This window comes from Bos javanicus, chromosome 25 (assembly GCF_032452875.1).
Source record: "Bos javanicus breed banteng chromosome 25, ARS-OSU_banteng_1.0, whole genome shotgun sequence".
Lineage (NCBI taxonomy): Eukaryota > Metazoa > Chordata > Mammalia > Artiodactyla > Bovidae > Bos > Bos javanicus.
The window spans coordinates 2,692,004-2,717,882 of record NC_083892.1 but is presented as its reverse complement, the minus strand read 5'-3'; the positions used below and the strand labels follow the sequence as shown (position 1 = coordinate 2,717,882).

Here is a 25,879-nt window from a genome sequence, read left to right as displayed (position 1 = left end):
TGCAAATCTCCACGCCCTTTCAAGGGATGCAGTACAGCACATAGAACAGATTGTCCAAAATTACTACTAAGCCAGCCCCCAAGTGATAGTCATCTAAATTGTTTACAGTTCCTAACTAACTGGCAAGTGTAGCAGGCAGGGGAATGTTCCAGAAGAATGAGAATGATCTGAATAAGAAGACCCCCCCACACCGCCATGCTAGTCTAGTTAACTAGAATTCAGTCTAGTTATGTTTATCTGAGACTAGGAAGTAGACTTCATGGCAAGGACTTCAAAAAAGAATGTTGGATCTAGAATTACAGCTAGACCATCAACCTGGGTGCTCCCTTTTTTACTTTTCTCCTGCAGTAGATTTGGATCAAAGGAAATATTTCTTGAAGGTAAAACAGTTAAAACGTAGGGGCTGCTCTAGCTGACATTGGGGAGGGGGTGTCTGTATCTAGAACCCCCTGCAGATTTCTGCAGGTGGACTTCAGAAAGTCCATGGAGCCCCTGAAGTGATATACGTAACTGTAGATGCATGTGCCTTTTTTTTTTTCTTTCTTTCTTTCTTTCCTGAAAAACACAAACAAGAAAAACGAAAGGGAATTCCCGGGCAGTCCACTGGTTGGGACTCAGCGCTTTCACTACCAGACTGTGACTGTGAAGTTGCTCAGTCGTATCCGACTCTTTGCGATCCCATGGACTGTAGCCTACCAGGCTCCTCCGTCCATGGAATTTTCCAGGCAAGAATACTGGAGTGGGCTGCCATTTCCTTCTCCGTTTTCCTTCACTACCAGACCGGGGTTCAATTCCCAGTCGGGGAACTAAGATGCTGCAAGCCGCGCGGCGCGGCCAAAAAACCACTGCCCTAACGGTCCATGGCCATATGACTAGATTTTTCAAAAGGAATCACGATACAGACAAGTTTAAGAATCGCTACTAATCAGGATTAGTAGGGGCAGCATTTGAAAACCGAGAAGTCGGCAGTGCTGGTGCTGGGCTGAACAATCTATTTCACACCTCTTTCTAGGATTGGAAATTACCGTTTACACACCTCTCTCCTCCCCGGGTGATAAGCTCCTCGAGGCAGGGACGCTGCCTGCCTGTGACCACCTCGCCCCTGCCACTGGAAGAGGTACACAGCAGGCACTCAGTAAATACTTGCCGTAAACATGAGTGATCTACAGCACCATCAGGGGCGGAAAGACTGAGGACCTACAGATCCAGCGCAGCCTCGTGGCGCCGAAGCCCGCGAGTCCCCGGCCGCCGCCGGCCCAGCGAATTCCACTTGCCCGCGTAGCTCCCGGGATACCAGCCACTACGACCGCGCCTCCTCTGCGCACGGCAAGCGGCCGCTCAGGCGGGAAGCAGCTACAGGCCACTGCGGCCGCCAATCTTCACCACGGCGGCCCAGCACCCGCTAAGAGACACGGCGCTGGAGGGCCCGCCCACCTGCCTTCCTATTGACTCCTCATACTCCCGGGGCCTCCTGGGGGATGTAGTTCCGAGCGTCTTGTGCACAAATGCGGGCGTTGCGAGGGCAGACCCAGAGGTGAGTCGCGCCTGTCGGGCCTTTCTCTGCCTCCAGTAGGCCCTGCGGGCTCCTGGCAGAGATGGTGTGCCCAGCGGATTTCAACTTCAGCGCCTGCCCGCCTGCTGTTGCCCTGCGGTGACACTTCCCCTTTATCCTCGGACCATTCTTCCTCCAGACGAACCGCTCCTGCCACAAACACGCGGAGTTTGGACCGAAGGGGTCCTGAAGGTGATGACAGTGCTGCAGCAGGAATCTCCTGTCCACATCCGTGGACACCGCCCACGGCGTGCTAGGGGTGAGAATGAAGCTAGGATTTCTTCCACGATGCCGGCGGCGCTTGCAAACATTATCTGGTTGACTTCCATTATCAACCTATTTGACAGATAGGAAAACAATTTCAGAGAAGTGGAATAATTTGCCCAGGTCACACAACTCCTAGATCTTGGAGTCCCATATTGCCTCACGACTCCGTGCAGCTTCCAAACTCATCAACATTTCAATGCAAGGTGAGGAGCAGGAATGAAATGACCAGAGCACCAAGAAGGAGGGGTCAGCTCTGCCAGTGATGAGGAGTGGGAGGTGGAAGCAGAGACAGAATTAGGTAAACCTAACCTCAAAGGATGCATGGAAGGGAAAGCAGTTGCCTTTGGCGGTTAGGGACTGTGTGCTCAAGGCCACCGTCCTAATAGGGGCCATATAAATACTGGTAGAACAAACAACAAAATTTTTTCCAATTTTTTAAATTGTAAAATGTTTGGACCTCCCTGGTGGTCCAGTGGTTAAGACTCCACGCTTCCACTGCTGGGTTCACAAGTTCCATTCCTAGTGGGGGAACTAAGATCCTCCATTCCACATGCCCCCCATGGGGCAGGGAGGGGAGGCATGTAAAATGTTTAAATACTTAAAGAGTAAAATGAATACCCACTTACTCTCCATCTAGATTTAACAATCAAAATAAATAATGTGTTTAGCACTTTAGGAGAAGGCAATGGCACCCCACTCCAGTACTCTTGCCTGGAAAATCCCATGGACGGAGGAGTCTTGTGGGCTGCAGTCCATGGGGTCGCTCAGAGTCGGACACGACTGAGCAACTTCACTTTTGCTTTCCACTTTCATGCACTGGAGAAGGAAATGGCAACCCACTCCAGTGTTCTTGCCTGGAGAATCCCAGAGACAGAGGAGCCTGGTGGGCTGCCGTCTATGGGTCACACAGAGTCAGACACGTCTGAAGTGACTTAGCATAGCATAGCATAGCATAGCATAGCACTTTATGGGGCTTCCCTGTGGCTCAGATGGTAAAGCTTCTACCTGCAGTGTAGGAGACCCGGGTTTGATCCTGGGGTGTGGAAGATCCCCTGGAGAAGGGAATGGCTACGCACTCCAGTATTCTTGTCTGGAGAATCCCATGGACAGAGGAGTCTGCAAGGCTACAGTCCATGGGGTCACAAAAGAGTCAGACACAACTTAGCAACTAAGAGCAAACACAGCACTTTATAACATATAAAGCCTCTGGTTTAAGGTTACCATAATGCAAATGAAGCTCTCATTTGGTGACCTATTCTGACACTCTTAATGCATTACCTGGGACAGGTCAAAACCACCCATCACACCCCACTTTGGAGAGTTGGCATCCTCTCCCACTTTTTCCACCCACTGAGGGAGTCAGAGGTTGTCCCAGAAGTTGGTTCACCCTCAGAGACAACACCCACTCCAGTGTTCTTGCCTGGAGAATCCCAGGGATGGGGGACCCTGGTGGGCTGCCATCTATGGGGTCGCACAGAGTCGGACACGACTGAAGTGACTTAGCAGCAGCAGCAGAGACAACAGCTACAATATGTTTCTCAGAGGGAAGTTCATTACCTGGAAACTCACTTTGAACTTGAATGGTTAGCCTCTCAAAGTCTCAGATTTCTCCCTTAAAATTCAATATACTGGTGGATGAGGGAAAGTTTGGGTCACAGTGGGATCCATTATTTTCAATTTCAGATTAACACAGGAACTCTTCCACAATCTTCCCAACAGGGCTTTCTATTCTCTTAATAATAGATATGTATTATGTTCAGATCCCCTGGAAAAGGGAATGCTACCCACTCTAGTATTCTCTAATGGAGAATACCATGGACAGAAGAGCCTGGTGGGCCACAGTCCATGGTGTCACAAAGAGTCAGACATGACTGAGTGACTAACACTTTCACTTAATTATATTCAACGTCATAAACCTCTTTTATCATGAGGGTTGGGGAGACAAGATTGATATGTGCTTTGAAGCTAAACTAATTATGAAATGATTTTTTAACTTATCTTTTTTCTTATTATAAAGGTAATACATATTGATTTTAAAGGCCCCAAATGATGCAAACTTGAATATTGTCGAATGTGATACCCCTGGTGACCAGGAATGGAGAAAAAGTCAGAGTGTCAGGGCTGACAGCACAGGTTGGACCCTTGGCAGCAGTTCCACTGGATCTAGATTTGCCATGTCCCCAAATAAGCACACACACATGTATAGTCACAGATGTACAGAAAGAAGAGCTCATCAACACTCCATTTGTTAATCAAACATCTAAAATGCATCCTGAAGACTATAATGCTATTTTCACATTTCTTCATTAAAAAAAAAAAAATCACTGGGGACTTCCCTAGTGGTTCAGTGGTAAAGAATCTGCCTGACGATGCTGGAGACACGAGTTCAATTCCTGATCCAGGAAGATTCCCACATACTGCAGAGCAACTAAGCTCGTGTGCCACAACTATTGAGCCTGTGCTCTAGAGCCCGGGAGCCGCAAATACTGAGTCCATGTGCTGCAGCTACTGATGCCTGGGCGCCCTTGAGCCCGTGCTCCCTGACAAGAGAAGCCACCGTGTTGAAAAGTTGGCACATCACAACTAGTGAGCAAGCCCCCGCTCTTTGCAACTAGAGAAAAGCCTGAGCAGCACCAAAGACTGAGCACAAGCAAAAGTAAATAAATAAATAAATAAATTTTTAAAAATATATCATTGGATGGGACTTCCCTGGTGGTCCAGTGGCTGGGACTCTGAGCTCCCAATGCAGGGTGCCTGAGTTCAAACCCTGGTCAGGGAACTAGACCCTACATGCCGCAACTGGGGATCCCGCACTTGGCAACGAAGATCCTGCGTGCCTCAACTAGGACCTGGGGTGGTCAAATAAATAAATATTAAAAAGGAAAAAAATAACTGGAACCGCAAAAAATGAAAGCATTGTGAGCCTCTCTTGACCTACGAAAGCCTCAGCAGCAACTAAGCACTATCTTTCAATACCTCTCTGCCTCAGAATTGCTCCTGTTGCAAAAAGCGTCACTGAAATTGCAAAACATCCTGCTGTAGAGTGGAAAGTCCCACTTCCTACGAAGTTTAGTCATAGGTACCTTAGTTTTAGCTTAGAGGAGTTTCCTGGCCAGTCAGATCAGCGTCAGAGCTCCCAGGAACCGGAAGGATGCTTTGTGGCATTGCACAATTTCATCACTTCTGTGGAAGCAGTGGGAGACTGCCTTCCAGAATCTTGTGCAGGTCCTGGTCCCAGAAAAATCCCAGTTAAAACCCTTCTGGCCCAACCTGAGAATTTCACACATCTGATATTTGCACCATAAAGGTGCATTTGAGTTCATCCATTTTTTTAAGGGAAGATGTTGGGTTTGAGTCTTATTTTCTCACCAGGATCCAGAAAACCGGATGTTATCAGTTGTTAAATCCCAAACACTGAATAGTCTGTAAAATACAAAGCACATGGACCATCAATATAAATTCGACCAATTGAAACTCAAGGAAGCCTTGATCCCAGGTTGATCATACTCAGGGCTGTTTGTTCAGCCAGACATCAGAATGCTGTCACTGACCTGCTGGAATGATCAGCATGGCCCATTTTGAGCCTCATTGGTCAGCCGTAAAGGTGACATCCAGGGTTAATGATGAATAGTAAAATAAAGTATCATTATTGGAGGGAGACAGTATTACAAAGTGGTTAATAGAGTGAGTTTGAACCCTGACTCTGGGGCAGGTCTCTAACCCACTAATCCCAGCTGTAGTGAATCCTGAATGAATCCTGCTCTGAAGGGATGCTGCACAGATTTTAGAGAACAATGGGTATAAAGCACAGAGTTTTAAAAAAAGGCACAGAGTAAGCATCATTCAGGGGTAACTGTATCACCAACAAAACATTTGGAAAAATATCTGTAAGCCAAACATTTCATGACAAAGACAGCAAGTTTCAATCAGGATATGGCATTATTTGCCAACTCAGTGATAGAAATGCCACCATTTTGCAACCACCACTCTAGCAACTGATTTAGGAAGGGATCATCAATGAAGGCTAACACCATGGGGTGAAAGACTGAGAGCACAAGACCCTTCCACATGCCAGTTTACATGTTAATAACAAAGAAAGAAAATGACCTTTTACAATGGAGAGATCTCAAGGATAAACAGGATATATCCTCAATCTAATAATGAGGAAACAATCACACAAATCTACACTGAGGGACATTGTGCTTGGAACAGACTTTTTTTAAAACATTAATGTCTTCAAAGGAAGAATTTCAAAAGGTGAGTGGATGAGAATCCACCTGCCAACTCAGGAGTCACAGATTCAATCCCTGGCCTGGGAAGATCCCACGTACTTCGGAGCAACTGAGCCCATGTGCTGCAACTACTGAAGCCCGAGCACCCTAGAGCCCATGCTCTGCAACAAGAGAAGCCGCTGCGATGAGAAACCTGTGCCATAACCAGAGAGTAGCCCCTGCTCTCCGCAGCTAGATAAAAGCCCACACTCAGCAATAAGGACCCAGCACAGCCAAAAATAAACAAGTTAATTAATTTTAAAAAGTGAGGGGAGAAAATTCCCTGGTGGTTCAGTGATTAAGACTCTGTTCCCAGTGCAGGAGGCACAGGTCTGATCCCTGGTTGGTGAGCTAAGATCCCACATGCTGCACAGCAAGGCCAAAAAAAAAAAAAATATTAATAATAAAAATTTTAAAAATAAAAGATGGGGGGATGTGAAAGTGTTCTAGATGAAAGGAGACTACAATGATATGACAACTAAAAGCAATGCATGATCTCTGACTGGATTCTAGTTAGGAAAAAAAAATTTTTTTAATGAGCTATCAAAGACATTATCAGGATAACTGGGGCATTTGATTACAGACGGATTGTAGTATTGTTAACAATATTAGATTCCCTGAGTGTGATAACAGTATTGTGATTATTTAAAATAATATCCTTGGAAAAAAAAAACAATATCCTTGGGAATTCCCTGGCGGTCCAGTGGTTGGGACTTGGTGCTTTCACCGCTGTGGCCCAGGTTCAGTCTCTGGCCGGGGAATTAAGATTCCATTCCGCAAGCCCAGAGGCGTGGCCATAAATAAATACATAAGTAATTATCCTCATATTCTTGTTCTTAATATTTAGGATGGTTAGGGTATTTGGAATGATACCTGATATGTTTTCAACTTATTCCTAAATGCTTCAAAAAAGAAAAAACAGAAGTGTGCACGGGTGTATGAGAGGGAGAGAATCACCAAACATAATATGTAAACAACTGATGAACAGGGGTTGAGAGCATATACGTGTTCGTTGTACTATGCTCTTAACTTTTCTGTGGATTTGAAATTTTTCAGAAACAAAATTGAGGATAAAAATCACTGTAGCAGAGAGAGAGCAGTTAAGAGAGGAAGAAGTCACTCCGCCCACACCACGTCCATTAGCTTCGGGGCCATGGCTGGGGCCCCACACTGGGCTGTGAGCCCTAAGGACACCTTTTCACCCTTGTTTCTCCAGCATCCTGGCCCAGAACATGTGTTCAGTAACCGTACGTGTATGACGCCCTCCCTCCGGGGTCTGCTCCTAGGAAGTCATGGCAGAGTCAACTCTGGGACAAATGAGTCACGGTGGTGGTCCCAGGCGTGGCATTCCTAGGCCTTTATGTTGCTGGAAGAACCAGACAACTGGAACTACTTCCACAGGAGTGATCCTAGGGCTTTTCTCTTGGCATGCCTCCAGACCTCGCCTGTCTCCTCTGACAGGAAAGGGCAGAGTTGCAGGGCTGTATCTGCTGCTCCTCATCCTCCTACCATTGGCTCCAGAGGGTTAATAAAACCCCAAGAGTCTGGAGGAGAGAAGCTGACCAGAGGGACTGACCCTCATTGTGATTCTCTCCAGCATGGGACCAGGGACTCTGTTCCCCACTCCCACTCCCACCTTCCTGGGAGGAAGGAGGGAAGCATCTGAGAGGCTTCCAAAGATCAAGAATCTGGAATCCAATCCCAGACCCTCCCTCAAAGACTAACCCACCACTCCGAAGTCCAGCCTGGGTCAGTGACAGCTGGCGTGCAGGACCACCATGTGTCTGACAAGGCATTGAGCCCTCCCACCTGGAAAAACCTCTGATTCTTTGAAGAAGAGGATGCAAGCCAGCAATGACACACTAACAGCCTTAGTCTTGGTTCCCCACCAAAACACAGAGCACTTCCTGTGCCTTTTCCGTTATTTCACAAGCTGCATCTTTTCACTCTCTGGGCACCAGGACAGACAGTAGTTTCTTCCCTCAGAAGCAGGACGACTGCCTGCAGTCTCTTCTGGTCACCACCATGGTCAGGACCCGGAGTGACCATCTACTCTACTCCCTGGAAGAGCTTTTGCCCTATGACTTTGAGAAGTTCAAGTTCAAGCTGCAGAACACCAGCCTGGAGAAGGAGCACCTCCGGATCCCCCGGGGCCAACTGCAGACAGCCGAGCCAGTGAAGCTGGCCTCTCTGATGGTCAATCACTATGGGGAGGAGTATGCCGTGCAGCTAACCCTGCAGGTCCTGAGGGCCATCAACCAGCACCTCCTGGCAGAGGAGCTTCACCAGGTGATCAGCCCAGGTAAGCGGCCCCAAGCGCCCTCCTCTTTCAGTGCAACTGCTGGCTGTTCGTGGAGTTGGGTGGAAGGTACAAGAGGGAACTTGTGTTCAGGCCAGTGCATACTGACTTGGGAGTCCGGAGTCCCAGGTCTGCGACAACTCCTGTGACTTCTTCAGCTGATCAAGTTCTGTCCCCTTCTCTGGTCTTTGCAGCTGGAGCAAAGCTAAAGCTCCCAGTGGCTTTAAAAAAACAAACAAACCCAGGAGGTTGAGGTTCTGATTATGGGGCCAGATCAGGAGAGGCAGGGGCTGGATGCCTGCTGGTAGAGTCCTTCACTTCATTTGACATTAACACCTACAGACGAGTATCTTCGGTTGAGCAAGAAACTAACCACTCCTATCAACTGGGTTGATGGGTAACATTGTTATCTCTTTTCAGTTTTGAGTTCTCCTCTAACACATGTCACAAAAGTATTCTAAAATTCTCAAAAGGGCTTTCTCCTTCCTTCCTTTTCTTTCTTTCCCTCCTTATTTCTCTTTCATCTTTTCTTTCTTTCCTCTTTTCCTTGCTTCTTCTTCTACCCCTTTGCTGTCACTTTCTGATTTTATTACACTGTGATCAAAGAATGTGGTCTATTGGATTTCTGCTTTTCGAGAGTCTTTTTTTTTTTTTTTTGAGATTTGGTGGGGGCAGGGGCGCTACTCTGGGACCAGTTTAAAAAAACTATTCTTCGATGTCTGAAATTTTCTTCTATATCTAGATTTGTTTTTTCTTTTTTTTTCAAAATACCACAACGGCGAGGGGCTGCGGCGGCTGGGGGGCGCGCTCCTCCACACGACTTCGCAGCGCCTCTATATCTAGATTTTAAGAATATATCAGGAATGCTTTTCATGTCCTTCTATGAGGTAGAGCAGTTTACATAACAAAATTTCTCTGCTCTTTGAAAGAGTGATAAAGCTAGACTGTAATCTGAACCTGGTATAATTTAATGAGGATAATTTTTAATTTTTTTTTTATTTTAAAACTTGGTTATGAGCCTCTTCAGGGTTTTTCACCAGTTCCTGAGGCAGTTTTTGTAAAATATGTTTTCCTGGAAAGCCAACAACAAAGTGTTTTAAGCAATCTTAATTTTACTATGGACTTTTTCAAACCAAAAATTAAGGTGCTAATTATAGGTTATTTTCTTTAGTAGTGGTTTTCAAATTGTATCCCAGAAAGACATTTCAGGGATTCTTTAGAAAGTTGGCAAATACTTGATTCAAAATTTATGAATTGTTTAACTTACAAAACTAACAAATTCATATTAAAATGTGCCATTAACCAAATTTTAAAATACTGGAGGCCATCAGTGTGATAGTTCATACTATACTTGAACTCCTTTTTATGGAGATGTTGAAATTCAGCCCTTTCTGTCATTTATGTTTAATTAAATATTGCCCTGACATTTCCAGGCAAACTTGTTTTTTAAACTGTTTACACTGAACTGAATAAGTTAGGATTTTATTCATTTCATGAAACCAAATTTACAGCAAAATATTAGCTTCTAAAGTTTTTTTTAATGTGAATTTATTTAACTGGAGGCTAATTACTTTACAATATTGTATTGGTTTTGCCATACATCAACATGAATCCACCACGGGTGTACACGTGTTCTCCACCCTGTTCCTCATGACCCTTGATTTCAAACTTTTGCACCTATCTTTATTGACTGATAACTGAGTTTTGTAGATCTGTAAATCACACACAAATGTATACCAATTACTGTATACCAATAAACTATTCTATGTAAGACCTTATGTTGGAAACAACTTCTGCATAAAAAAGTTTGAAAAGTACTACTTCAGAAATAAGACAGCAGATAATGAATATGATCTTATTAAATGCTAATTGACTGCCATTGTCTAGAATGTCCTGAACTTCCCTAATTTCTGAGGGGGTTCTCTCTTCTCTCCCTTTCCCCAAATCTTGACTGTGAGCACCGGGCATTCCCATGCCTTTTCATCTCATTGTCTTTTCAGAGTGTCGGATACAAGAAAGTGACACAGACAGCTCAGCAATGTCGGGTTCCTCTGGGGAGATGAAGCCCAAGAGCCTAAAGACCCCAGATGGTCTGGAAGGTGACAAGCAGCGACAAAGTGCTGATGGGGCTGGCTGCCCACCCTCCAGCCAGCCTGAGGCTAGCAGGGGGCCCCAGAAGAAGCCTCTAGGCAAACAACGAGATCAGAAAGGCTCTGAGGGCCTGGAGGTGCAGAGCAAGCTGGGGGCCAAGAACACGACTCTGTCTTCCAAGAGAAGCCCCTTCCTCACCAAGGTGCCGCGAGAGAAGGAGAAAGGGAGCTGTCCAAGCGTCAGGCTGCGGAGGAACGCCAGCTCTGCAGGAAGGCTCCAGGGACTCACCAGCGGGTCGTTGGCTGGGTCCCCAGGAAGGAAAGAAACAAAGATATCGGAAGTATATTTACCTTCAGGAAAGAAGCGACCCAAAAGTCTTGAACTTACCATTTCTCCAGAAGAGACAGGACCCCTCAATCCAGAAATTCTTCTGCTTCAGGAGAAAATGAACACTGAGAATCCAAGCTCAGCAACCACTGCCAGCGAAGTGGCCACTCTGAAAACAGGACCGACCGTGACTCTGGAGAAAGGCTTCAGGAATCCAGGGCATGCCACGACCCTGGAGGGGACAGCACTCAGGAATACACCTTTAAGTGTACCACTGGCTGGAAAGATGATGATTGGGGAGCATCTAGAACCCACAGCTCCTTCAGAGAGGAGTGGAACTGGGGCTCCGAAGGCCTCCAGTGTGCCCCATGAGCCTTCAGATCCAGAAGTCTCTCCATCTTCAGGTAAGAAAGGACCTCAGGGTCCAGAAGACCTGGTATCCTTAGGAATGATGACTGGTGCAGGTTTTCCCGTGTGTGTGCACAGTTGACTCTTTGTGACCCTGTGGACTGTAGCTCGCCAGGCTCCTCTGTCCATGGAATTTCATAGACAAGGATACTGGAGTGGGTTGCCATTTCCTACTCTAGGGCATCTTCCCAACCCAGGGATCAAACTTGTGTCTGTGTTTCCTGCACTGGCAGACAGATTCCTTGCCACTGCACCACCTGGGAAGATGCACAAGCCTGCTTTTGTCTCTACTCTAACCATTTCACTGGACCCTTGAGTCCACCTTGAGGGCCTCAATCCTTTGAAAATCTGATTGTAGGTTCTGAATCCTGAAAAAAGGCATATCTGCACATCTTCACAAAATGTTGCAATGTTGAATACATTTCAGCTAGTTAGCTCTTAGACACTTCTTTAGAATCCCCAAGGGCTTCTGAACCTCAGGTTGATCATCTGGGAAAGACTAGGTAAATATCACCTTACAGTACTCCATGGCAGTATGTCAAGGGGCTGAGATTCTGCCAGTCTGTCTCTCTGAGCAGAGAGGAAGCTGGTGGCCAAAATTGTAGGTCTCTTTTACTAGAGGCAGAACTTAGGATGATGGGTTGTGAATGACAGAAACACCAAAGTAACAGAACTGAAACAAGATAGACATTTGTTCCCCTTTCACAAAAATGACACATAGTCTGGGATGAATGTGGTACCCTCTGGCTAGGAACCCCAGCTCCTGCTGCTTTTCTGCTCCACAGAGTTTGAAGCTCATGGTCTCAGATGGTAGCATCCTCATTCCAGGCAACAGGATGGAGGGACAAAGGAGAATGGTATCACTTAGGGAAGGTTTTTGGAAGTTTCTAGATGCTGCCCATGATGCCTCTGTTTACAGCTTCTTGGCCAGAATGTACAGACATACCTCAGCAATAAAGTGGGTTTTGTTCCAGACCACTGCAATAATGCAAATATTGCAGTAAGCCAGTCACAGCAAAGTTTTGGTTTTCCAGTACATATGTCTACACTATATTGTAGTCTGTATTAAGTGTACAATTATGTCTAAAAAAACAATGTATATACCTTTTATTTTTGTCCTCACTGCATGGCTGTGTGATCTCCATTCCTCCACCAGGGAGTGAACCTGGGCCATGGCAGTGAAAGGGTTGAATCTAACCACCAGACCACCAGGGAACATCCACACCTTAATTTAAAAATACTTTATTGATAAAGAATGTTCACCATTATCTGGTAGCACAGGGATGTCGCAAACCTTTATTTTGTAAAAAATGAAGTGTCCCAATAAAGGGAAGTGCAATGAAATGAGGTGTGTCTGGAGTCACATGACCACACCTAACTGCTAGGGAGGCTGGGAAATGTAGTTTTGGGGGAGCAGGGGTGAGGAAGCAGTAATATGGACCACAAACAATGTCATCATAAGGGAAGAGGGAAACTGTCACTGGGGAGCTCGCAGTCTCACTTACAGATACGAGTTCCTGGGACCCTGAGAGAGGAGGTGGTGGGAGGGGACTCGCGGATTAAGTGTGTTTCTATTTCCTCTTGTGTCTCCTATTATTTCTGTTTTATGAAGCTGTGCTGGTCTTGGAGCAGAGCTGGTCACAGCTGTAGGTCATCACGGTGGGTTACACCCTTCAGCCTTGTAAAGTTACTGCTGTACTTTCACATCATGTTTTCTGAATTACAATGTGAGCAGTGGCTCATTCATTCCTTCATTCAACACACACGTCCCAAATGTTTACCAGGTGCCAGGGGTTCTGCTAGGGTCTCTGGGTTCAACCATTAGCGAGTAACCATCCCCTGGGAACTCAAGTTATGCACCCTCTCAGTGGTGGTATGTGGTAAAGCCAACACCAGCAGAATGTCTTCCCATCTTTATACCACCTGTGTCAGTGTATGTGCAGGAGGAAGGCATAGAATTTATAGCAAAACGCCTTTCTTTAGGATAAATGCCTGACAAGTCCAAGTTTCAGGACTGGCATGAGATCCAGGCCTTAGCCCTCAGTCCGAGTGTTCTCACTGGAGGGAAGTTGGGGGAGGACAAGCTAGGAAAAGGCCTCAGTCTAACAGAGAATATTCACATCCCAGGCACAGATTCTCACCACGCTGATTTGCAGCGTCCCCTGGTAGCATCTTGGGTTTGTCACTCAGGAGCTTTTTCCCATTGCTGTGTCCTCAGGGAGGCTGCAGGACAAGGCTGTGTGTCCTCTCTGCCGTGCCCAGGAAGGAGACCCGGTTGGTGGCAGCTGTGTGCACATCTCCTGCAGCTGCTCTGCGGCTTCCAGGGACCCTGAGGCCTCACTCAGCCGCTCATCCAGCTGCGCCCGGTGCCAGGACTTGCTCCCGGGGAAGAGCCATGGAAGCCGTGAGTGGCAGGAGGGCCTGCAGATGGCCAGTCTGAACCCCAAGAGCCTGCCACAGTGTGAGCGTCACATGAAGCAAGCACAGCTGCTCTTCTGCGAGGACCATGGGGAGCTCATTTGCCTTATCTGCCGGCTGAGCCAGGAGCACCGGGGCCACCGGGTGCGCCCCATTGAGGAGGCTGCCCTGGAATACAAGGTAGGGCTTCCTGCATTGGGACCCTTCTCTGCTGGGCACCTGAACACACCAGAGGGGTTCCCTGAAACGCTAGGAGCTGGTGCATTAGCCAGCATTCTTGGGCTGTAAATGACAAACACATACAAATAGAGCCAGCAAAGAGGGATGCTGCACATAGCTCAGAGGTCTATGGGAATCTAACTTCAGATTTGGCTGAATCCAGGTGCTTACAAGAAATCTTCCTCACCACCTCTTGGCTCTGCTTCTTTTGGTGTGATGGGGTCATTCTTCCTCTGGTTACCTCTCCCCATGCTCCTGGCTGCAGCACCCCCAGCTTTATTCCCTGAAGCAAATTTTCCCATCTAGGGTTGGCACCAACTAAAGATGGCAGGGGCCAAAGTTTAAGCTTCAACAAATGTTTTTTGTGTGTGTGTTTTTCAGGAGCAAATTCAGAAGCAGTTGGACCATCTGAAGGAGTTGAGAAAATCTGGAGAGGAGCAGAGATCTCAGGGCGATAAGAAAACAGTGAACTCCCTGGTAAGGTTGGGGGTGGTCTGTGGCCTGTCATTGACTGGGTTCACCCCTGTAGAAGGAAGCAGGGAACCCAGAGTGAGCAGGGGTCCCTCAAGTCCTGTACTGGCTCACAGGGAAACATAGCTGATCACATATTTAGAGTCGTCTGCTCCTGGGGGGCAGGGAATAACAGGTGTCCAGAGATGAGCTTGTCCCTGGGGATGGAGTCCACCTCCAGCAAGGGGCATCTCCCAGGACCCGGTCACACTTTCTTAGACTCACCACAAAATGGTTTAGAGAAACGAATGCTGTAAGTGAGGAATGAGATTGAGGAGAGGGGAGGAGAGACTTTCTACTTTAAATACTGCTCCATGTTGTTTTCATAATTGCTGTTATCTTTTTTTTTTTTTTTACAAAAGCCATATTTATTTTTAAAATATATGGTTAAAGTGGACATTGTCTTTTAAAATTGTGGTTCTGTAACACTGCAGATTCCAATAAGTACCACTTAGTAGGCTTCCTGTTAAGGTGTCGTCCAGACTCTTGGATGCTTTAGTTGCTTCTGTTTTGCCTTCGTGCGGAGGTGCCTAACTAACCCACAGAGCCTTGATTTGTCTGATGCATTTCTGTTGGTTGGATTTCATCTCCCTGAATTCCAAACTTGTCAGGACCCACCACACGGCAGTGAGAAACAGGCAAAGAAAACAAAGGGCAGGATGAGAAGGAGGGGGGGTGGCAGATGTCCAGGTGTCTGACTTTTGGGAAACTGCTGAAAGAAAGAAAGAAAGTGAAGTTGCTCAGTTGTGTCCGACTCTTTGCAACCCCATGGACTGTAGCCTACCAGGCTTATCTGTCCATGGGATTCTCCAGGCAAGAATACTGGAGTGGGTTACCATTTCCTTCTCCAGGGGATCTTCCTGACCCAGGGATTGAACCCAGGTCTCCCACATTCCAGGCAGACGCTTTAACCTCTGAGCCAGCTGAATGGTAGTCAAATGAAAACCCTTTCCTATAACCCCAGGTGGCTTGAACTTGTGGGTGGAGCAGAGGTCAGGGGTGCTCCTGGTGGAGTGGAGGACGGTGAGGCAGGAGCCTGGGCTGCTCAGGGAAAGAAAAGTGCCCAGCCTTCCCTTCAGACGCAGTGACATGGGCCCTTATGAAAAGGAAATGCTGTTTTCAGGCCTTCACCTCCTCCTCCTTTTTCAAATAATGAAAAAAAAATTTTTTTAATCATAGAAAAGAGGGTAGGAAACCTCCTTTTTACAGCAGAAAGCCAGCTAAAACAAGTACAGAAGAAGAATAATTGAATTAGAAGATTTCCACTATACAGTTGGCACCAACAGGGATCAGCAACAGAAGCTAAATTTTTTAGGAAAAAACCAGCAGAGAACAGCATACTTATATACTCTCAAACTACCACTCCCCAAATTACTTAGTAATTATAAAGGAAATAATATATATTTACAGTAGTGACCGGTAGACCCCTCCTTAACCAATTACCAACCATAGAATCCCTATACTGATGACGGCAAACTGGATAGTCTTTGCCTCCCAATGAGGTGGGCTAGAAAGAGCATGGCATCAGGTCTATGGCACCCTCACCCCCTACCCCATGTTTCTCCTGAATTTAATCATGAGCAAAACTATCAGAGAATTTTAGAATATAGGCCATTGAACAGGACGGTTGACCCGTCCTCTTAAAAAAAAAAAGTCCACATTACTGCCATCAACAACAAAAGGTGTCCCAGATTCCATGTTTAGGAACATCACATTGGAACCTTGAGACTCGCCACATGTCTCAAGTTAGACACATGTGGGAGTATCTATGCCCACATGTTTAGTGCTTAGTTGCTCAGTCGTGTCTGACTCTTTGCAACCCCATGGACTGTAACCCACCAGGCTCCTCTATCCATGAGGATTCTCCATGGGGATTCTCCAGGCAAGAATACTGGAGTGGGTTGCCATGCCCTCCTCCAGGGGGTCTTCCTAATCCAGGGAACAAACCCAGGTCTCCCGCACTGCAGATTCTTTACCGTCTGAGCCACCAGAGAAGCCCATCTACGCCACAGAAACAGCAAATGCCACAACCCAGTCTTGGTTTTGTTGTTGATAGTCTAGACTCAGACAGTGAGTGATGGGGAAAGTGACTTGGGCGGACCAGAGGCACGGGTGTGTGTCTGTGGTGCTGTGCTGTAAAGACTGGGAGAACACTCTTCCACATTCGAAACCCAGCATGTGATTCAGCAAAGGCTGCTGACTGTAACATGGAAGGTGTGTGGTTCTGCACGCATCGAGTTCATAGTCTTACTCCTTAATTACAGAAAAATACCAGGCAGTGTCGAAACCACTATCATATGTCAACTAGGAGACCACAGGTGGCAGGGGAACAGGGGCCAGGCAAACATCCACAAAGCGTCCTGGGAGGTCCTGGGCTGTCTGGAATTTACACCAGAGTTCTACCCACTAGCAGTCTTTGCTGTGTCTAGCAGTTTAGCTAATAAATGAATGTGCCCATATTAAAAATTAACAACAAAAGGTGCAGAGACATTTTTGGTTCAAAAGAACTTAAGAGATTTAGTCCTGTCCTTTTGAGCCAAAAATGAGATTTCTTCTATACAGTCTATGTGAAGGGTCCTCTCCCTCCTTGGATGAAAGAAAGTTATCCTAGAGCAACTTTACCTGTCCATTGCAACTTTCTAGTGATGAGAAAGTCATGGGTGGCCAGTGTGCAAGAGTACTGGAAGTCAAGTTCACTTGCATCCAAATAGATGGACTGACTTGCCCCCATTCAGGGGGAGGACAGAGGACTCTCCCTTTGGAAGGTGGCCTTCTGGGTATTCCCTGAGCACACAGGCCCTTACACCTCCCTGACTTCTGTTCCCCAGAAACAAGCTGAAACCCAAAAGCAGAGAATCCAGTACCAGTTGGAGCAGCTGTGCCAATTTTTAGAGCAGCAGGAGCGGCTCTTTGTGGCCTGGTTAGAGGAGTTGGGCCAGACCATCGGCCAGGTTAGGGAGACATATGGCACCCAAAGGACGAGGGACATCGCCCTTCTCGACAAGCTGATTGGGGAGCTGGAGGCCAAGCAGTGCCAGCCAGAGTGGGAGCTTATGAAGGTGAGTGCGGTTGAGCCTGGCCTTCCTCTGTCCATTGTGCCCAGTAGGATGACAGGGGCTCCCAATACTGCCATCAGCTCTCCCCAACCCAGTGGTGAGGCCCTTGGGGCTGGGGTGGGACTTGTCCTTGCTGACCCATAATGCCTCTTGTGCCCAGGCCCCTGCAATGCATTTTCAGGAACCCATGGTGGCCTAGAATCTAGGGGATCCCCCGGCATCTCCCAGGTGTCAGCAGACTTTGGGTACGGTTGTGGGCAGGCCCCAGCTGAGTTGCCACCTTGGTGATTAGAACTGGGGAGAGGGGCCCTGTTTTTGCTGATACTCTGGGGCAGGGAGAACAGGAGTGAGCACAGCCCTTACAACACTGGTGATGGAGAACTTCCCTCTTTTCTCTCCTAGGACATTGGAGTCACCTTGCACAGGTACCAAGAGGTCCCCTGATGATCCCTTGGTGGTGGTGGTGGGGGGGGGGGGGTCCTGCAGGCAGCATCTGGAGAGGCAGCCCTAGGAGGGAGATGCTCCCAACCCTGGGGATGTGCCTCCTCCCATCTCCTGCAGCTTCCAAAGGCCTTTCTGGATTTGTGTAGGGAGAATGGGAGCATGATCAGGAGGGGAGTGTGGGATTGAAGATGGAACCCAATGAACATGCCTGTCGCATGGTGGTGGCTTCCTAGGAAACCTCCCCGAACAGCCCGTGTCCTGTGCAATTCACCTTGTGAAAACTGTTCCTGCAGGACTGCCTGCTTGCAGGCACAGGGAGAGAGGCACTTTCCAGAAGTGGATCTTCTAAGCCCAGCAGGCAGCGGTGGAGGGGGTGGGCAAGAGAAGGGGAAGAGATGGGGAAGGGAGGGGAGGAAGGGAAGGGGAAGGAGGCTGGAACCTACAATCACTCAAGGGAACATTACAAGATCTTGACATTCAGGCCCTGGCTGAAAAATTAAATCTGAATCTTCAGGAGTATGACCCAAGCATCCATTTTTTTGAAGAATTTTTTTTGGTGGTGAAATACATGTAACACAAAATTTGCCATTTTAAGCATTTAAAAATGTACAGTTCAGTGAGTACCTTCGTATCATCATACATCACAGCACTGAACATCACCATGATCCAACCCTAGAACTCTCTCATCTTCCCAAACGGAAACTCCGTACTATTATACAACTTCCCAATCTCCCCTCCCCCAACCCCTGGCAACCACCATTTTACTGTCTTTATGTATTCCACTATTCTAGCTACATCATATAAGTGGAATTATGCAATATTTATGTTTTTGTGTTTATATCACTTAGCGTATCTTCAAGGTTCATTCATGTTGTAGAATGTGCCAGAATTCCATTCCTTTTATTTTTTTACATTTATTTTATGGCTGGGCTGCATCTTGGATCTTAGTTTCCCAATCAGGAATCAAACTTGTGGCTCCTGCAGTGGAGTCTTAACAAGTGAATCACCAGGGAAATCCCCTATTCCTTTTTAAATTTTGGCTGCGCTGGGTATTCCTTGTGTGAGTTTAATTGCTCTGCGGCATGCAGGGCCTTAGTTCCCCAACCAGGGATCAAGCCTCACCCTCTCCACTGGAAGCTCGGAGTGTTAACCACTGGATTGCCAGGAAAGTCCCCTGGTGTCTGTGGTTTTTAAAACTCCCCTGGAGAGCCCACCCCCTGGCCAGTGTTGAGGACCAGTGTTTAGAACTTGAAGCCCAGGAAGGAAGCTTTCTTTTTGAAGTGGGTCTGGGCTGGGTGTGCCTGGTGGAAGCTGCACCTCCCTTCCAGTTCATGGGACCTTGGGCCACCCCCATGCTCCAGCCCTCTTTTGCCAATGGTCTTTTTGCGTCTAGGGCCAAGATGGTGACTGTCCCTGAGCTGTGGGCCACACCACCAGAGGTGAAAGAGAAGATCCACCTGCTCTACCAGAAATCAGAGTTTGTGGAGAAGCGCGTGAAGCACTTCTTGGGTAGGTGGGCTTGCAGGAGAATGGGAGGCGCCCCCTCACCTGCCTTCAAGAGCCATGTAGCCCGGACCCCCTGGCGTCCCTTTTCTATCTTCCTTGTCCTTTCTGACTCTGCCTTCAGCCTGTCCCAGATCTGTCCCCATCTGGGGAACCTAACTCAAACTCCTTCTCTCCTTTTAGAGACCCTGCGCTCAGAAGTGGAAACGTTCAATGGTGAGTATGGTGGTGGTAGTTTGTGTTGGCCAGGGGTCCCTTGTGCTGTTGATTTCTAGGCATTATTTAGAAGATTAAAAAAAAAAAAAAAACCTATAACAAAGGTGGGAGAAAAGTCATGACAAGTTCTCATAGTCTCTGAGCCAGGGTCACTGCCAGACCACAGAATATCCAAGGCCGGCTTGGGTGCCAGGGAGGAATGGCAGCCTATGAAGTCAGAGGAAGCCAGGCAGGTCCTGAGCAGGGAGGAAGGGTCCTTGTCTTTCCTTGTTGTGGGGATTGGGGCAGATGTAGTCCCTCTGACTGGGGATGCTCAGCATTGCCCGTATCTCCTTTTTCTCTGTAGTTGCAGAACTGATTGGTGGTCAGGCACCCTGAGGCGAGTAGTCTTGGCCTGCTGGGTCCCTGCTCGGTCCCCCAGTGCGTTCCTGAAGAAGGACCCTGTCCACGTTTCCTGGATGTGGGGAAAACCCTGTGGGGATGTTGTCCATGGACCTGAAGTCAGGAATTCTATTCTCTCTGCAGTTAATGTGATTCTGGAAGCAGAAGCTGTCCACTCCAACCTCATCTTTCATCTTCTCTGATGATGTGAAGAGTGAGAGCCTTGGGGAAAAAAAGTGCGACCATCTACCTGCTAGTCCAGGAAAATTCTATAGCTGATTCGTGGTGCTGGGCTCTCTGAGCCTGCTCTCTAGCCACCATGACTGAGAAGTGAAGGTGGGAGACAAGCCAGGGTGGGTCCTGGGTGTCTGCAACGCAGCCACGAGCAGCAAGGAGAACATGACTCTGTCACCAGAGAATGGGCATTTGGTAGAAACAATGAGGCAGTAAACTGAATGCCAGGCATGCACCTTTCTCCAGATCCAGATGGGGGAGCCCTGCTGGCATGGGGGCATCTCCGTCGACTACAAGATGGGGACATCTCCTTTTACAATGTGACAGCCAAATCCCACATCCCTCACAGCCACTGGCTACTTTCCCCCTGGGCCCCTTCAAACTATCCTCAGCCCCAGGACACATGATGGAGAGAAGAACATGGATCCTCTGACCATCTGTCCAGTGGGGGTGGCCACGGCCTCCCTGAATACCGGACACTTTGCATCTCCCTTCAGGCTCCTGGCTTTGAATCTTGAATCCATACACTCGACAGTCATTACTGGGTTCCAGTGCTGTGGGGAATATAATCAATAAAAAAACAGTCCCCGTGCCCAAGGAGTTTATGGAACAGAAGCAGAAGTAGGTCACAAATAGTGGTAAGGATAAAGAGAACACACATACAGATGATACAAGGCTTTCAGAGTACACAGCTGTTGCTTAATAAATCCTTAAGAATTAGCACTTAAGATGCTCCTGAGACAGAGCCCATCCTCATTTTCCCTCAGGACCCTTGGCAAGGATGTGTTCCTTCATTCTACCTTCCCCTGTCTTGAGGACTTAGGAAGCCTGAAGAAAAACAAGCAGACTAGATCACTACAAATCACTTTTGTACCTGGATTAATGAACTGTGGCTGGACCTCATAAATAAATCGCTTAGAAAATGTAGTTGTAATTGCATTTGTTGTCACTCAGTTGATTACTGTGAGATTCTGTTTGCATACAGAAGACCATGAAGGAGATGGGGCTGCTGTTACTATTCTTCCTGAGCTCTATCGGCCAATCTGTGGGTCTGTGGAATGTTAGGTTCTAGTTCATTCTCCATTTAGAGAGACATAAAGAGAGAGGGGGAAGGAGAGGGACAGACTCGGAGTTTGGGGACAGTAGATGCAAACTATTATGTTGAGAATGGATAAACAACAAGGTCCTACTGTATAGCACTGGGAACTATATCCAGTCTCCTGGGATAGACCAAATGAAAAGGAATATAAAAAAAGAATGTCTGTATGTGTATAACCAAGTCACACTGCTGTATGGCAGAAATTAGCACAACATTGTAAATCAACTATACTTCAAAAGAAAAAAATTAACACAGCCAAAGAATAAAATGACATATAGAGAGGGATGTAAGAAAAGAGGAGGATCAAATGAAGATTGAACCACAAACTCCTGCTACCCCAACTCCTCTTCCCATCTTCACAGTGGAGCCTAGATTCTCCATGGTTGTGACCAGAGCACAAAACACATGCTTTCCTTTCTTCATGGAGCTTTGTTCTACATGCATAATCGACATGCTGACACAGCTCACGTGCCCTGTTTGCTCAGCTGTTCCCTGGGTTTGGCATTTGTTGTTACCAATTCTCCCTTGCTATCTTTCCATGAACAGCTTGGTGTACATTTTCTGCCACCTTCCCATACACATGATTTTTCCTCCAATTGTTCCTAAAACTGTTTCAGAACGTGAACTATTTGACAATACTTTCAGTGGTTGGCCATACAATCCTTCAGAAAGATTTTAAATGTTTCATGCCTGAAGCAGTGTTGATCATTTATAAAATTTTTGCCGATATGATAGAAATGTAATGAGATTTTACCTGTATTTTACTTCATTACCTGAAATTGAGGCTATGAATTTTTCCATGTGAATTTCTACTTTTTTGCTTCATTCTGTCAACACACATATTTGATAAACAATCCATAATAGTAATAGTTTCATTCAAGCCAAACTGAGGACGACAGCCTGGGAGACACAGATTTAAGAAGTACTTGAACTGTGTTCCATAGAACCTCAAAATGGGGGGAGGTTCATACAGGCAAAACCCCAAAGCTACATAAGTTGTTTGTCAAGAATTATAATTGAAGCTGGCAAGAATAAGAGTGCTTATTAAGTAAGGACTGGTTGGGGTCCAAAATGGTTGCAAAGTTACAAGGGGAGACCTTGGCCCATTAGGTTGCAGCTGGCAGCTACTAGCAGATACATTTCTGAGAATGGTTTGTGCTATCCTTGAGTCTGATACAGTTCAGAAAATTGAGGTTCTCAATGATGCAAGCACAAGTCTGAAATTAAATCACAATCACTATCCTGCTCTATTTTGGATGCCTGAATCACAGTCTTATATCTTGGCAGAACAAGGAACATTGGGCTTCCCTGGTGGTCCAGTGGTTAAGAATTTGCCTTGCAATGCAGGGGACACGGGTTCGATCCCTGGCCAGGAAGATTCCACATGCCGTGGGGCAACTAAGCCTATACTCCACGACTATTGAGCCTGTGCTCTAAAGCCAGAGAGCTGTAACTACTGAGCTCACGGGCTGCAACTATTCAAGCTCAAGACACAGCAAGAAAAGCCACAATGAGAAGCTCACACACTGCAACAAGAGAGTAATTCTCACTCCCAGCAATTACAGAAAAGCCCACGCACAGCAACAAAGGCCCAGCATGGCCAAAAAGTAATATTAATAAAAAAGAACAAAAAACATCAAACTTGACAGGTTTCAAATGAGGCAGATTAGCATGCACACAACTAGTTAGCATGACCCTGGTGTCTGGGAAGAGAACCTCATCTTTAATGGAGTACTAGCATTGGCGTTATGGGGATGGGAGGGGAACATTTATCCCTATCTTCAAAGAGGACATTTTCAACAATCTGGTAGCTGTAGTCTTTTTTTTTAATGGTTAAAGAATATGTACAATGTAAGTCAGACAACCCATAAAACAGGCTATTCTAATTAGCATAAAGTTCAAGCCAAATCATTTTTAAGCAAGAATGACTTCCCCATACCTCAACATGTTAAAAACTGCTTCCATCAAGTCTATAAAAATGGTACAGTTCCTTTAACTACTTGCTATGTGGGATCCAGATACTCAATGAGTTTTTTGTAGTACTTTTACATAAATATTTTAAGTATTAAATATTTGTATTTGTAGGATGTAATTTTCCCTATCAGGTGGTTTTTTTAAATTGAGATATAATTCACATATCATAAAATGCACCCTTTTAAATACACAACTAAATAGGTTTTAGTATATCCACAATGTGTGGATCAACACTAATTCCACAACATTTTCATCACCCCCAAAACAAGCCTTGCACCCATTAGCAGTCACTGGTCTTGCCCCTCTGCCCTCAGGCCAAGACTACCACTAACTATTTTTTATCTCTATGGATTTGCCTGTTCTGGACATTTCACATAAGAATTACAATATATGGTCTTGTGTGACTGGTTTCTTTGGCTCAGCAGTGTGTCAAAAGTTCATTCATGTTGCAGCATGTATCACTGCTTTGTTCCTTTTTTACTGTTAAATAACTCATTATATGGATATACATCTTCTTAATCTGTTCTGCAGACAAGTGGGTTGTTTCTACTTTTCAGCCAGTATGAACAATGCTATTTGTGTATAGGTTTTCATTTCTCTTGGGTTTATACCTAGGAATGGAATTATTTGATCCTATCGGAGAAGGCAATGGCAACCCACTCCACTACTCTTGCCTGGAAAATTCCATGGACGGAGGAGCCTGGTGGGCTGCAGTCCATGGGGTTGCTAGGAGTCGGACATGACTGAGCGACTTCACTTTCACTTTTCACTTTCATGCATTGGAGAAGGAAATGGCAACCCACTCGTGTTCTTGCCTGGAGAATCTCAGGGACGGCAGAGCCTGGTGGGCTGCCATCTATGGGGTCGCACTGAGTTGGACACGATATGAAGCGACTTAGCAGCAGCAGCATAGTAATTCTTGATGCTTTTGAACTATTGTGTTGGAGAAGACTCTTGAGAGTCCCTTGGACTGCAAGATCAAACCAATCAATCCTAAAGGAAATCAGCCCTGAATATTCATTGGAAGGACTGATGCTGAAGATGAATCTCCAATAATTTGGTCACCTGATGAAAAAAACTGACTCATGAAAGAGACCGTGATGCTGGGAAAGATTGAGAGCAGGAGGAGAAGGGGATAACAGAGGATAAGATGGTTGGATGACATTACTGACTGGATGGACATGAGTTTGAGCAAGCTCTGGGAGTGGATGATGGACAGGGAAGCCTGGCCGTGCTGCAGTCCATGGGGTTGCACAGTCTGAAATGACTGAGCAACGGAACTGAACTGATAATAATTCTATGCTGATATTTTGAAAGACTGCCAAACTGTGGCTAAGCATCTTTTCTTTCTTTCTTTTTTTCACTACACTGTCATGCATCCAATGTCTTAGTTCCCCAACCAGGAATGAAACCAATGGACTGTCAGGGAATTCCCACTAAATATCTTTTCAAATGTCAGTATCATTTAGCTTTCCTCCTCTATGGAATGGTTCCATGGCCTTTGCCTCAGTCTTCGGTCAGGTGGCAGGAGCTCTGCGCGCTGGGAATGCCTTATTCTTTATTTGACTTATCTTGCACAATTACATTCCAGTCTACCGCTTGTTTGACTTTATCAATATTATTTTCTAAAGTTTCTTTTTTTAATACATTCTCACAAGTTTATATTCTACTTTAAGGCACCTCAGTTTCCTACTCTGTCTCAATATTAAACTTAGCGTTCTTGTAAATATGCTTTCATTGGCTATTAAATCCCAATTTGGGGGTATATAAAGACAGGAGTCTTCCTTTTTTCCAGGAAGAACAGACAACTTTTGCTAGTACCAAAAAGCCACCCTTTCATACAAGTCGACATATATTCAGACCAATTTTAGCATTTATTGTTCTATTTATTCACTCGTAGTTCAAACTATACAGCTTTGATTAAAGAAGGTTTTCGTTTTTGTTTCGTAATTTTGATGTCTGGAAAGACAGGTATTCTTTAACTTGTTGCTATACAGTTTTTGTGGGGGTTTTTTGCCACACAGTTTTGACAATAGTCTCTTCAAAACACATTTTAGGCCATGGCTGAATCACCCAGTTTCCGTTAAGAAACGAGACTCGTTTATATTTTCACTTTAGTCATCCTGACTGACAGTGACTTTACACAGAGAAATAAGGCAATCTCTGCTCTTGTGTGGCCCAAAATCTTGACCAATACCTCCCTGGCGAATGAACCGAGTATGTGAACAAGGCAGAAAGAAAAGATAAACGGAGAACGGAAGCGGAATGGACAATTACGATTCCTCAGAAAGTAAGATGGCCGGTCCAGACCGCAGTGTAGGAGTTGGCATACAGGGGAGGGGAGCGTCGCCCGGCTCTGACCAACGGGCGGCCCCTACCGAAAGAGACGGCTGTAACAGAACCCTAGACCTGATAGAGGCCAGAACCCACCACCAACTCACCGCCACCTCAGTTTTTTGATAGACCCCAGGTGCTGCGGCGGAAACTGCGGCTACCTCGCACAGACTTTCCGGTCCTCCCGACAGCCCACTTCCGGTCGAGCCCCGATCCTGCTCGGCCCCAACCGCTGAGCCTGACGATCTCCCATTGGCTGTGGCGCTGAACTACATT

The 25,879-nt window shown here is 46.4% G+C and overlaps 1 protein-coding gene and 1 long non-coding RNA gene across 2 annotated transcripts; one reads left to right on the top strand and one right to left on the bottom strand.

Annotated features, from left to right (window-relative positions):
* The first annotated feature begins 1,484 nt into the window (after positions 1–1,484).
* MEFV (MEFV innate immunity regulator, pyrin) lies at positions 1,485–21,123 on the top strand. Its single transcript, XM_061400978.1, is given in 14 exon segments — positions 1,485–2,022; positions 7,147–8,392; positions 10,390–11,211; positions 13,434–13,813; positions 14,234–14,329; positions 17,191–17,421; positions 17,821–17,843; positions 19,256–19,371; positions 19,549–19,581; positions 19,928–19,960; positions 20,107–20,153; positions 20,155–20,497; positions 20,500–20,537; positions 20,539–21,123. Coding segments are annotated over 13 exon segments (2,673 nt in total). The 5' UTR covers positions 1,485–2,022; positions 7,147–8,115; the 3' UTR covers positions 20,773–21,123.
* LOC133238176 (uncharacterized) lies at positions 14,642–25,863 on the bottom strand. The gene is made up of 2 exons (XR_009733449.1): positions 25,711–25,863; positions 14,642–15,074 (listed from the first exon to the last, which is right to left on the bottom strand). It is a non-coding gene; the product is annotated as an uncharacterized LOC133238176 (long non-coding RNA).
* Between the last annotated feature and the right edge of the window lie 16 nt (positions 25,864–25,879).